This window comes from Amphibalanus amphitrite, unplaced genomic scaffold, assembly GCF_019059575.1.
Source record: "Amphibalanus amphitrite isolate SeventyFive unplaced genomic scaffold, NRLGWU_Aamphi_draft 001658F_arrow, whole genome shotgun sequence".
In the NCBI taxonomy this organism is placed as follows: domain Eukaryota; kingdom Metazoa; phylum Arthropoda; class Thecostraca; order Balanomorpha; family Balanidae; genus Amphibalanus; species Amphibalanus amphitrite.
The window spans coordinates 105,092-119,391 of record NW_024883151.1 but is presented as its reverse complement, the minus strand read 5'-3'; the positions used below and the strand labels follow the sequence as shown (position 1 = coordinate 119,391).

Genomic DNA, 14,300 nt, shown 5'->3' with positions numbered 1-14,300 from the left:
ATCAACAATATAATTAGAGGACAGTTAAGTCATATTATAGAATCCTCCATGGATGAGAAAACGTCAGAAAGCTATGGTGGCGACGAATAAAAGCCGAAACGATGCAACACCAGGGACATTTTATGGAATTAGAGAGTAGGAATATAATGACAATTTTACAACTTCCAAGGCATACTTAGTACTTACTTCGTCTGGGTTCCGCAAGATTGGATACAGCTCCAAAAGCTTGCGCATGCTGGTGCGGAGCGTCACCACATGCCTGCGCCTGTCTGCGAACGTCGAGTTGATCAGGCCTCTCGCTCAGCTTTGCCTTCGCTCGTCAGGTTAGCCTCGTGTAGATGCTTCAAGAGGCGGTTTCTCAGATGCTGAACGTCTTCCTCCGGCATAGGCGGAAGGTACTCTGTCGAAATGTTCATACGAAATGTTAGAGCCAGCGGGGAGGAGGAGGGGGAGGAGGGGGAGAGGGGAGAGAGAGGAGAGAGAGAGAGAGAGAGAGAGAGAGAGAGAGAGCGAGAGAGCGAGAGCGAGCGAAGAGCGAGAGAGAAGAGAGAGAGAGAGAGAGAGAGAGAGAGAGAGAGAGAGAGAGACCGCTCTCTTCGCCCATGCCAATAACTTCATATGGCCAATGCAAAGTGGCACACTACCTTTAATATATGCAATGCAAAGCTTGCAGAAGGCAAAATTCACCACTAGTCGCTTATCATCACATGTACTACATCATACTACATCGCTGTCTTGCATTTCACAATGCACAATGCTTACCCTTGTAGCCTTCGAATCCTTCATATCGCGATCCCTTGAATGTTTTTCCGCGTGACAACCTCTTTGATGACGCTTGGAGTTCGGCATCACTTCCGTCGTCTCGTCGCTTCTCATTCCTTACGCGCCATTGTATTTTTTGCTTTGACCTGCGACTGAGACAGGAAAAGCAGTGCATAAATTACAACCAAGGGTAGATGTAACGTTAAGGCGTTCAACATCCACTGCAGCTGGTATATAGAGGCAATGCATGGTTCACACGGAGGCTGAACTAAATGGTACTTCGACTCCGTAATTACTCGTAGACTTTATAACCTTTGTCCTTTGCCAATACCATATAAGGCACGCATTTCAAGCACATGAAGCTGATCCTTATGCGTTTGTGATGCTGACTTTAACTAGTCATCAAGTGAGAGTTGATTCCGCAGTCGGAGACAATTCCGAAGGGTCGGAATCGGAATCGGAGTCACTCAAAAACACATTGACTCTGCAACCCTCACATGCAGACATACATATTTACATACATACAAACATATACTTCATAGTATAGCACATACATACATACATACATGGATAATTATGCATATATCCAGTGCTGCGGAGTCGGAGTCGGAGTCGACCGGAGTCGGTAGTTTTGGCCGGAGTCGGAGTCGGAGTCGATAATTTTTCACCGACTCCGACTCCGGGCCGGAGTCGGAGTCGGTTTCAGCACATTTTTAATATTTTCCTTCTCTGTCGCGATGTTGACCAACACATTGACCTTACAAGCTGACCTTACAAGACATTCGGAGCCCGAACCGTTAACTGAATGCAAAACGGTTGAATAGGGTCGCAAGAGCTGTTGAATTATTCTCTTTGTGGCTATATAGCCCATATAATTTCCGACATACAGGGACATTTATCTGGCAATGTCCAAAGAGCACTTTCGCAAGTATTCATTACGAGCTTTCGTTTGCTTTTGTCTCGTCTTTCTAGTCCTCTTGGATTTCAAGTTGAACGGACAGGGAGTGGGGGAGGTCTTCTGACTCCCACCTTACCCCAAAGGCGAAAGTGGTTCAAACCCCCACCCCAGCGCGGTTAGGAAATAAACTTGAAAACTAATTTTGAAGTGAAGTTTAGTTTAATTCCAAATTAGCCACTATTGTTCCGCATTTAAACCAGTGCGAAGAAGCCGCCCATATTTAGAAACATTGGTCATGCAGGTATGTCAAAGTAGGGCGGGTCGGAGTCGGAGTTGGAGTCGGAGTCGATTTTTTCAAGACGGAGTCGTAGTCGGAGTCGGAGTCGCTAAAATTTGGTCGACTCCGCAGCCCTGAATATACATACAAATGGCCAGATCCAGGGCCGGAGCAGTTCGCAAACGCTCAGTTCAGTTCATTCAGATCGACTTTACTTGAGGTTCAGTTCAATTACCTATTTTCCAATTCAGGACATGGTGACTAAGTGCCTCCGTTCAGTATATTCAGCTGAGTTCGATTAGATAAGTTCACGAACTGTCCCGGACCTGGACCGATGTCATTTTCTATTAGTTGATGGAATCAAACAGCAACGCAATAAGTGCTTACCAGTGCCTGTTTCGGGCTGCACCCAAAGTGCAGCGCCGGCCATTGAACAAGGGCGCGGTCAGCCAGCTCCATGTACCGAGCATGAGTAAGGTTCAGGACGCTTGGAAAAAGAAAGGGCATGGGAGAGCTTAACGACTTGGAGACGCTAGAACAGGAGTTTTCAGGGCAAGGCATAGACATAAGACATCATTTAAAGGAATATGTAAACATGAAAGCACACCACACGAGACAGTAAAACCGACATAAAGGTGGAAGGCAGGAAGGTGTCACTGGGTCATCCGAGGTCACCTGAGGTCACAAGCGGTTTTTGTGCAATAACTTTTGATTGAATTGAGATAAACTCCGTTCGACGATTATTGTGTTTGTCTCGTCAATGCGCATCGAATGAGATGAACCTTGCCCTGAGGTCAACTTTTCAACTTGACCTTTTGAGGTCATATTATATATCATTCAACGCGCCTTGACGAGCTGAGAACAATGGCGTGCGAATTATGCCTCTATCTTTTCTGGATCAAAAGTTATTGAAGAAAAACTATCAAAAGTAAAAAAGAACATTTTTTCCTCGGTGACCTCTGGTGACCTAGTTTTTGGTCTGACCAAAACATGACCAAAATACTTTCCTACTGGTTTTTAACGCTCTTTCGAACGCCGCCTATCGCTTGTCTCAACGATGCTCAGGAGTCGAGTTAGACGGGGGGTGTAAACCCCCTGCTCCGCGGCCCGCTGTGTTACAAATGGAGTACCGGCCCGGCGCGGGTTACGGCTAGGGCTGAATAAAAATGTACCAAAAAAATGCATGATAATAGTATTTTATGTTAACTTCAATGTCCTCAACCCGCGCTACAACAACACCACGTTATCTACGGGGATGATACCTGTTACAAGCTTTCTCGAACGTCACGATGACTGTCGTCACTTCGCTCCACTCCGTCCTGGTCAGAGGTGAGCCGGGCTTTTTGCTTCGAAGCTTTTCGAGGAGTCCAGGTCTCAGCTGGCTGTCGTCAAACCGGATCACTTCCATGGCATCCAGGACTTCCATAGTATCCATCCTGCGAAGAAAACGAACCGAAATGGCATTAGTAACTGGTGGGTCGCCGCACCAGAGACCGCCTACTGCGCCTAGTCACCACAGTCGAAGTCTTGCCGCGGCGCAGTATAGTCTATCCTCGCGATCGGAATAGATGTCAGTGCCAGTGGTCACCTGTCTGAGGAGCATTTTGGCAACAGGCAACCAAACTGGTGGACAAGCTGGGATTGGGTGGCACGGTTCGGCGCAGCGATCCGCGGGAAGGAAGACTGTCGATCTACTAACAATATATAAAGTACGTAACTTTTCATACAGATTCATTCATAGAACTCTTGAGGTTTATAGAGGCCTGTGGTTCATTCGATTAAATAAATGTAGAAATAACGATGAAAACTCACACACCCGCTTAAACAAGCGCTGAAAGGTTTAATTCCAAACGCATAAAGACAAAGTCAGCCTGACGACTCACCGAGACACTCCTGCGGTTTGTTGAGATTCGGCCGAGCGTCGCTTCCCGACTTCGGCCGGATCTCTGCGTCTTCCCCTGATCGACGGAGTTCGGGCGACGTTGGAGGCTCCGGTGCATCCAGCTGCGAAACCACCACTGACGAAGTGGATGTCGTCCCAGTGCTGAAAATGGATGAGAGAAGATGTTTGATACAATACCAGATTAGGATAACATATTTTTTTTTCAGGACAATTTCCAACTACGCAAACATTCATAGGCCGAGCTTGTTCAATACTTACGAACGCAACTGAGCAAATTCAGTTGCAAATGATTATGGGCGTTTTTTTTTCTTTTAGAGTTTTATAACTGCATTCTGCATAAGCAACATTTTATTTCTCAAAACAACCTAACTTAACAGAGATCGATGTCCTACCTTTCAAGAACAACCAGATCGCCACGCATGACGGTCCTGATGCGAGGCCGAACACCAGTTATCGCATCTTCCTCATTCAGCAGGACCCACGAGGACCAGTCGTCATCATAGATCTCCAGATCCCACTCGCCACCCTGGGGACAAAACATGTACCTCATTCGTAGCCAGGTCGGGAGTAGACCACACACATTAGTCGCTCCAAGGTGGAGAGGGGGATGGAAATGATAGGCAAACACATCCGACATTTTCATACTCAATCATTACGCATAATCATAGAGCCTTTGGTTGCACTCTTCTCTTTCCTGTTAGACTACTGACAACAGCTGCTGTAAATGGTTGATGTTGCATTTGAGATAGACTATGTATTTCCAACACATCAGCCTATTTTCAATCTGAGCCTCGTTCAGCAGCTTAACATTATGGTTTACGTAGGTATATGGCTTTGCATTACCTTAAACAAATTGTGTAAATAAATGTTTTTTTTAATGTCATTATTTTGCTCACAGACCTTAAAATATAGTACAAAATACTATTAGGTACTATATTTAAGGTCTGTGAGCAAAAAAAAAACGTTATTTCAGCCTTTTACTTGAAACACGACATTGAGTCCCACCGTTAACTAAAATTATTCCGTCACTCTTCAAAAAAAAAAAAAAAACAAACAAACAAACAAACAAACAAACAAACAAACAATATACTAACCTGCAGACCGAAGAACGCTCGAACCTTTTGAACAAGGTCCAGGACAGACTCGAATTCGAAGACGCGCGCAGCACTTCGATGGTTTACTAGCGCCTTCATCGTTGACCGCTGAAAAAAATATGACAAGTGGTTACATTAATTATCTAACTACAATGTCCTAAAATCATCGATAGCCATGGAGTGGGTGAAACAGCAAGCGAAACAGCACATGGTTTACTATTTACGCACACATTAGACACGTGGGTTGCACAGCTCACTTCACGGGTGGTTGGATAACATCGGGTATCCCAATCCTAAAAGACAGACATAGCTTATTTGAAAAGCTGAGACAATGCCGATTCTGAATGTCATCCAGAACGCTGAAAACGACGTTTTATAACCATATAACGCCTTCTGGGCGGTGCACGACCGAGCAAAAGAGAGGTTTTGCAGAGTATTTTACACGCGTCATGTCGGATAGAAGTTAACGACTGGAGATTCAGCAATTATGATGATGAAGATGATTAGCCAGATGCTCATTATTTAGGATCAAAATTGATAGAATAGTTGTATTACGTTTCACCCACGGGGCTTCTTCGGATACATATGTTTGTCATATGTATCCGAAGAAGCCCCGTGGGTGAAACGTAATACAACTATTCTATCAATTTTGATCCTAAATAATGAGCATCTGGCTAATCATCTTCATCATCATATGTAACACAATGCTCCGAACTAGCATCTCCATCCTCAAAAAAGATTCAGCAATTAACCTCGAATCTATTCAAGCCAAGACCCGGCTCGAAGGAGGTGGGGTAAGCACGTGCAGTGACGCCCCCAGTGTTGTCGAAGCTGCATGTCGGATCAGTCTCTACCTTCGTAGCAAATTTGAGCACAATCGCCTCATCCGTTCCCGAGATATAGGGGCGGTGTGTGCACGTGCGTTCATGCAACAGTTTCACCCCATGGACGCGTGGAAGCCACATAACTGGCCGCTAGCTACATGTCAGATATCAGAGCCAGTGTAAGACCCGAGTGAGTGTAAGTTTGCACTCACAATAGCCATAACAGCGAAGCAAATAGCTGCAATACTGCTCAATACAAGCAGTCGCGAGTTCGCAGTAAATCTGATACTTCAAATTGAAGCAAAATGCACAGATTACTCACCTTTCAGAGGTGATTCGGAGACCTGGTATCTGGTACCTGAGGGGCACGTATTTTGCGGTCTGCACTGAATAAGTAGCCAGCGGAGTGGGGTCAAAAATCCAAGCAGAAGGGATCATCATCATCTCGCCCTTAGTCACACGGTATGCCATATAGTGCTCATCAAACGAAAGCGCCCTCAAGACGTCACCGATGATTTTGACATGGTTTACTGCATCAAACTGAAAATATGCTACGCGAAGAAGATCACAGCTCTCTGAGCTTGAAGCAGCCGGGTTTCTCACGATCAGCACATCATCGACGCAGTACTTCTGTCCCGCAAGCACTGCCATCTTGGTGTACGTAGCTCGGTCATCCACCTCCCATCCGAATGCACCTGTAACTAGGCATGGCTTGCATTTCTTCCCCATCATCTTCTTTTGCTTTCCTTCGCATGCAGCTACCGCTTCTTGATGTCGCACTGCCAGGGTTTTACAAATGTTCTTGGTGTTGTGTGCTCGAGATGCGTAGATCTTGAACTGCTGGTGTTTAGCTTCAAAACGCATAGTCCAAGCTTTCCTCAAGGAACCAATTTGTGCTGCCCAGTGCCGGTAATGTAATAAGTAGTGGAACTTCGGCTTGATTTTGAAGTCCGGGAACATTCCACAGAACTCACGCAGCCACTGCTCTACTGAAGGTTGCATTCTTGCAAGAATTTCACCGTCCATACGTGGAGCACAAATGAGTTGTACAAGAGAAAGCAAACCGGTCACAAGAAGCCACGCCTTTTGATCTGGTGGGACCAGTGGACCGATCATGAAAGGGAGAACTCGGAGGAAAGTCCAGCACTGACTGAAAGTGCCTTTGACGAGCACTTTGCGCCCCTTTGCTTGAAGCATGGGAGGAGTGTTCGCTTTGTCGACTCTCGCATATGAGAAGGATTTCATAGCCTTTTGAACTGAGGCGAATGTGAAGAGTTTGATTTGAAAAATCAGGTATGATAGCACCAGAGCCAAGGAATGATTGACTACGCCACTTTCAAACAGATCGTGCGCGATATCTGGTGGAAACATCTCTGTGACCTTAAAGTCTTTCAGCTCATCAAACACACATTTTGAGTTGATACCAAATGCTTTTCGTGATTCCTCATTGTCTCCATTCTCACACATGTTCAGCTCTTCTTGGTACTCCTCCTCAGTACGAAGGGTCAGCTCTTGCTCTGTGAGCTTTGTACCAAAGTCCTCATTTGTGGCGTGGCATGTTCGGCATGGTCGCTGCCCTGACGAAAATGATTCCTGGAAGCCCGCCATCTTATGCACTCCCAGGTTGTCACCACACACAAACTCCACTTTGATATCAAAATGAGTGCCACAAGTATCCAGGCCATTGTTCAAGAGGTCACACAGGGAATCTGTCACAGGCTTCATGACTGTGTTCAAACCATGAAGCTTGATGAGCTTTGTAGGACATAGTAGGAGGAGATGAATGTCACTCAGCACCGACATTGACAAGCCCTCATCGACCGCAAAATAGCAACCACCCAGACTATAATCAGATGCTTTCTTCCGCAGAGGGTTACACACACCAAATTCATCAAAGTAGAGCACAAGCTTGACCAATCTGTCCCGTTTGCAGTTTTCCAGCCTGCCATTTTCCAAGAGACTTGTCAGCTGTTTCTTGACATCCACATACTGATAGCTGGATTGGAATTCACCACCCCCTGTGGTAAGGATCTGAGTCGTAGGTGCAATGTAGCAGAGCTCCTCATGGCAGAATTTGCTCAATTTATACTCGCTTGCAAACTCTTCACAAGCCTGCTTAACTGAAGACGACTTTGATGCTCTGCTCTCATTCTGCTCCTTAAGAGCGGTGTCGACGATTTCTCCTATCTCACTAGCCACGAAAGATGTTGCAGCCCGTGACATCCCATGCTCACATTGCAATCGAAGCAAGAAACGTGCTATTTTCTCCCGGCTACTGTCTTCAGTTTTTGCTGTAGAGCCTTTCTCACCCTGATCATCCAAGCACCAGGCCTCAGTCTCAACCTCAGCTTCTTCCTGACAATGAGTACTGATTGAAGGTGACTCCTCCAGACTTTGCCTTCCTTTCTCTTTGTGCGACTGTGACGTACTTTGCTTGACAGCATGGGTTCTTTCATAATGTCTCAGCCAGTAACGTCCAGTTGTGAACCCTTGTGTACAACGCGGACAGAGAAATAAGTTGCAGTTCTCAGATTTATCCTTGAAGTGGTTATTGATATGCTGACAAAACAAAGCAATTGAGCTAGAAGAAAACAGACATAATGGAACTGTACAACGCAGAACCACTTCTACAGTTGCCTGAAAAGAGGAAAGCCTGTTATGACTTATGATTCAGTTGGGCAAACTACGGGGAGGAAATCACAAATGTGATTAATCACAAATGTGATCATTTTACGCCTATTTTGCAGCACTTTTGGAAAATCACAAAATTTCACAAAGGTTATGTCACCTGTAGCCAGATCCCAAACACAATCAAAAACATGATAAGGAAAAGATGCCCTCCATGATGAGGGCTGTTCGGCCCGCACATCCTATTGTAAAATTTTGCAGCATGCATGCGCAGTAGGGAACTTTCAGGCCTTATGCTCCGCCCACCACCGTATGACGTCACATGTGTGACATCGGCATCTGCAAAATCTTTCAGCTTCGCGCATCCTAAAATTTCAGGATGCAGGAGGCAAAAGTGGTGCAGACTTGGCGCAGACAACGTACAGTGGCGAAGTGTGCAGTGTTAACTAGTGAATTTATGCAGTGTTTGGTGTTATTTTGTCGGTGCATAAATTGGAAATGGGTTGGTGAAGTTTTTCATTAGTTATTACGTCGCTGCTTGCTGGAATGGAGCGGCACGATTGTCTCGCGCAAAATATGTTGAGGTGTTCGGTGCGTTCTGCGAAAGATTTTGCTCGACGGGATGGGCAGTGACATCATACAAGTGTGATGTCACAGTCGCGCAAAATATTTTGCAGCACCCGAACAGCCCTATGGTTTATCATGAAAATGATTATGCAGTCAGCTGGCTGAACAACTTTTTGAAAAGGCTGTCAGCTGGCTGATCACAATACTGATAACCAAATCAGCTGGCAAATCATGAAGTTGATCCATACATCCATCCATACATAGGTAGGTACACCAATCATCCTGCTAACAATAGTGATATAGCTGGGTGATCACCACACTAAATCAGTCCTGGTCCAGTCTGCAAAATGTGGCATTCTTCGACGAGATCTTGTCTGGGCAGACACCGCAGGTCGGGGCAGAAATAGGGGCAGGTTTCCGGAATACTGGGGCAGAAGCAGGAAAATCTGGTGCAGAAGTTTAAAAAATTGACGGAAGTGATTTTCTCAGCTTCTCACTGCTTCCTACATCATAATATCATTACATTATTTGCATCATTAGGGGCAGGAATTGGGCTACCCCTGGACTCAGCATTCTGATTCGGGGCAGGACTTTGTCTGCCCTGAAAATCTTGTCGAGCTCCCTGCCATGTTTTGCAGACTGGAAATCAGTTGGGTAAACAGTGGCAGTGGCCATCTGTTTCATTTTTGGAAGCTTCCATTTTTTTAGTATGCTCTTCCAAAAATAGAAGGGCATTTTCCAAAAATAGGGATGAAACTTCCATAAATCGGGACGGAAAAGGCCTTGTCAAATTTTGGAAAATAACACCACCCTCCAAAAATGGCTTTCAGCATAGGTGTAGGGACGTTTTGAGAAGTGTGTTTGGGGGGGGGGGCAAGTCGAGCTGAGTATCCGATCTGATTGTAACGTAGCTGAAAGGTGGGTGGCCTGGGCCATGGCCCGGCCGTCCCCCCCCCCCCTGTTCCCACACCTATGGCTTTCAGTGCATTAGATCACACTTTGATGGCTTTCAATTATTCACAGAACATCAAAAATTAAACACTTTGATAACTAACTCACCTAAAATATATAAAAATCGACAAAAATTGAAATCTTCTCGTAACGGGGTCATGCCAACAATGCGCGCCTAATCAAGGATGAAATGACTCACAAAAGAAAATACTACATATGCAATGTGTGGGCAATAATGACGTCATAAGACCAAAAAGGAAATATCAGTAAAACTATGAAATATACTATTAAATGTCGTTTAAACAGTAAAATGGGACTAATAAACATATTTAAACCAGACTTAACAGAACCTTACCTAACCTAACTATATCTAAACTACAACCTACGGATGTTTGATGATGCGGTCTACTCGCTAGTTGCGAAAAGGGATAGGTCTTAGGCCAGGGATTTACTTATCAAAAATTAATTTTGCAAGCCACTGTACAAACAAATCTCCTTTTTTACTGATTCTTAAAGATAAACAGGCCTATCTCCGGTCAAGCGGCCAGTAGTTACCCGCGGTAGTGTCGAAAATGCCGAGATAGCCCAAATATAATAGGCGGAAAAACGGCCAAGGTAACCCGGAGAGCTTTGCATTCTTGCTATTTTTGGAAGATAATTTGTTGATTCATACTACAGTGACTTGCCCAAAAACCTACAGTGTAACCCACATTATTTGTTTCAAATAAAAAATCGTAATTTTTATTCTAGATTTCCAAAAATGCTGCCCGCCATAAACCAGGGCATAAACTCCTTCACCTTGGCCTATCTTGGCCATTTCCGCCAATTTACATTCCGACTAGAAACGGCGGCTACGAAGTTTCTTATAGGTATCTTGGCTACGAAAGCTGATCTGTGACGTCCGGGATATGACGAAGTGGCTACATGACGCATAACGCTGAATGCCTCTGCCCGCCTCTGCACTAGCCGAAGTGAGCCGAAATTCACTTCGGAATGTAAGTTTTTAGTGGCCACCCTAGAAGCCAAGGGCGTCGCCACAGGGGGGGGGGGGGGATGGAGGGGATCTCGTCCCCTCCACTGTTTAAAGATTTTAACATTACGCCTATGGCGTTGCATGGAAAGAATCGACTTGAAATGGTCCTCGTCCCCTCCAAAATGGTCAATGTCCCCTCCAGACGTTGCACCGTGGCGTCGCCGCTGCTAGAAGCTTTAAAAAAAGGAACATATTACTGTTTTCCCAACTGAAGTGGGGTGGGCCTAAAATATTTGCTTTTCCCTTGCCTAACACATCTCCCATGTCAGATTTTACAGCACACACTAAGTGTGAGCTGCTCTATTGATCGATATCAAAAGTATCTGGATTACTTAATATCTAGACAAGTGATAAACAAGAGTTTCACCTTGTGATCCATTAAAGTAAGGCAATGTGAACTGCATTCTTAGTCAGTGGGTAGTTAAACTACATGTCTAAGCTGCAGCAGCAGAAGGCATAGGCCTGGGAAGAGGAGGGACAGCAGGTGCATTTGCCCCTCCCACTTTTGGACTGGAGGGGCAGCGCCCCTCCAACTTTCAGGAAAATTCAACATTAGCCTTATGGCGTTGCATGGAAAGAAAGAAATATAGAACTTTTGAGTTTTAACTTTTGCCCCCTCAACTTTTTAACCTGCCCCCTCAACTTTTCAAACGTTCCCGGGCCACTGGCGGACCGCGGAAGGCACCTCAGGATGTAAGGGCAAAGTAAATATCTAATTCTCGCATAGAAAAGCATCCCCAAGAATTGAAACCCCCATAGAAGAAAATCAATGTTAACAATTTTATCTGCAATAATGCGGTAACTCATCTTCCATTCCATATGCTCTTCTTTAAATGTCGGGTGTCAGTGAAAAGTTCCAACGGTACCTGTTCCAACATTAGTAATAATGTAGGTATAGTATAGGTGTTTTTCGATGTGAAATATCATTGTTAGTTATTTGCAAACATCAAAAAGCTAATTAAATGCTGATTTTCCTGTTATTAGTTAATTTAGTCTACTTTCAATAACGGCACAAGTAGCTTTCGGTTGCCAATGTAGGTTGTAGGTGTATTTTTGGTAAGTTTAGGTTAGGTTTTGTTAGTTTAGGTTAGGTTAGGTAAGGTTAGGTTAGGTCTGGTTAGGTTTGGTTATATTTTGTCCGAGCTATGTGCCTATACCCATCAGTGTTCATAATTTGGTTTAGGTGTAAATTTTCTAGCTATTTTAGGTGGTTATTGAAGTTAACACCATTGGTTAACATTAATCAATAGATATAACTAATCTAGCCACAGCGGAAAGGTAAGGTACTATTGGAAATTTCGACCCATGGTGCCCCAGCCACAATTTTGTGTGGCACATTCCCCTGTTGTGCTTCACCTTCTGCCACCCCTGTACCTTGGAACCGAATACTTAAATGATTGCCTTTATATGCAAGTTCCATTCCAGCTATACACTGGCGGAACCAGGGGAGTTAACCTGTTTCCTGAATTAAATTGACTCTCACCAGTCATTTTGAGAATGTGGCAAGTTGCAACTCCCATGCTAATGTTGCAAAAATTATCATTTGGGACCCTACCAATAAATTTCAGAAAATGATGCCCATTTCAACTTTCACTGAACAGGAAAGAACGTAAAGAAATTTTAAATAAAAAATATTTTTAGGTGGACAAAAATGGGCAGTTTTTGCCCAATAAAGGTTATCCTATGACTGCAAGGCCACCTGAAATGCGTTAGACAGATCTTACTAGAGTTGTCCTTAGACGTAGTTGTCGGGTTTGTCTTACTGGGCCACCTTATTCATGTGCAATTAAATAATTAGGGGGCTGTATCAAAGTATAATCTACAGCAACCTAGTAACCTCAGTAATAACCTATAGAATTCCTATATTTTAACCTATATTTTGCTAAGATACAGTTGGTGGTCATAATGCTGTCCCTCATTCACACAACATTCATTGCATCATCACGGTTATCACTAGCACCGAATAAAGATAAATCGATTGACAAAATTCAAGGCATACAACACAGAAGCATAATTACATCAAATTTATATCTGGCAACACCTTACTCACCATCAGAGACCCGCACGACGCGGACACAGCACAAGCCGCACAAGCCAAAGGACGCGCGCCGAAAAAAACATGGCGGACGTGACGCAGTTGCACCGCAGTTGTCAAATAACTTCAAGTGTGTTTTAGCACAAAGGTACATGTTGTACAAAAGGTCGTATGTTAGTGTCCCCTGCTATGTATAGTTTGTTCGAAAACACGTTTTGCGTAAGTGTGGCATATAGTGTATAAAACACGCATAGTGCTTGCTGACACACCACTAGTTGACACACCTTGGCTTAGTTTTGTAACTTATATGTTTGTTTACCACAAATAAATGTGCTTACATACAAACCGTTTACTAACCTCATTGCTATCTTCAGCTTTTGTGTGCCTTAATACTATCTTTTTGTTGAGCAATTAACACGGTAGTTTGTAAACTTTTTTTACAGTGTACCGGTACCAGGCGGCTGCTGCCAATGCTGAGCCATAGGAACCCGGTGGATAAAGAGTTGTAGAACATCAATCTGCCCCCGAGTGTACCCCGATCTGCAGAATCCAGGAGCACCTTGCTCCTAGATGTTGTCATTCAAAATTACCATAGTTTTGTAGCCTTGTTTGCATCATCACATCCTATAGTACCTACCTATCATGAATATTCCACAGGTCTTTTGTTCGCTTTTCAACATCAGCCAAATTTTGTGGGGGCAAAAACATAGTCTTGCCCCCACGGCCTCCTGTCAGTGGGGGCAGTCTGCCCCCACTGCCCCCACGGTGGCGCCGCCCTTGATCGTCTCGTGATCTGGGCTGTGCACTCGCGTCACCCAGGGCGCCCCCCAGTTCTGGGATCTCCCAGCTGGCGGTTTTATAAAGAACAGATTGTGTGTGGTCGTCGCACCCACAACGGACGCTCGATGTTCCATGTCGTCACTGGTCACTGAAACACTAGGTACTAACCATTGGTCTATCGGCGACTCTTTTCGGCGATCGGCCACTGGCTACCCTGGTGTCTTGGCGTTACTGATACCTGGGCAACTGACGTCCACTGTGGCTACTGAGCTTTCCAATTAGTGACTTCAGCTTCATAAGAGTAAGTCTACAGCCTCGTCAGGCTCTGATCCGACGGTAGCGAAGGGCTGGCCCATCGAGACTAATCACATCCGTGACATGGCACTGAAGAATGCGGCATTAGTGATGGGGCATCCTCTGGCGCGTGATCGGTGTCCATTTTTCACTGCCGGCTTCGCGGACGGCATCGGACTCCGGTCGACGTCATCGAGCGTCATCGGTGGTGATCAACACCGGAGGTCACGGTTACCTCTGTGGTCTTGTCGAAT

At 44.9% G+C, this 14,300-nt stretch overlaps 1 protein-coding gene across 6 annotated transcripts; it reads right to left on the bottom strand.

The window, feature by feature from the left end:
• Positions 1 to 289: 289 nt before the first annotated feature.
• LOC122374445 lies at positions 290 to 13,205 on the bottom strand. 6 transcript variants are annotated; one of them, XM_043353212.1, is made up of 8 exons: positions 8,547 to 8,589; positions 6,081 to 8,113; positions 4,935 to 5,042; positions 4,233 to 4,366; positions 3,821 to 3,981; positions 3,200 to 3,373; positions 763 to 914; positions 290 to 400 (listed from the first exon to the last, which is right to left on the bottom strand). In XM_043353212.1, exons 1-3 carry the CDS (start codon positions 8,577 to 8,579, stop codon positions 5,030 to 5,032), a joined length of 2,079 nt encoding a protein of 692 aa, XP_043209147.1. In that variant the 5' UTR covers positions 8,580 to 8,589; the 3' UTR covers positions 290 to 400; positions 763 to 914; positions 3,200 to 3,373; positions 3,821 to 3,981; positions 4,233 to 4,366; positions 4,935 to 5,029. The 6 variants fall into 6 exon arrangements, with proteins under 6 accessions (XP_043209147.1, XP_043209150.1, XP_043209149.1 ...); XM_043353215.1 differs by lacking the exons at positions 290 to 400; positions 763 to 914; positions 8,547 to 8,589 and adding exons at positions 2,130 to 2,469; positions 10,409 to 10,429 and having other exon boundaries at positions 6,081 to 8,395; XM_043353214.1 differs by lacking the exons at positions 290 to 400; positions 763 to 914; positions 8,547 to 8,589 and adding exons at positions 2,130 to 2,469; positions 10,013 to 10,090 and having other exon boundaries at positions 6,081 to 8,395.
• Positions 13,206 to 14,300: the final 1,095 nt, after the last annotated feature.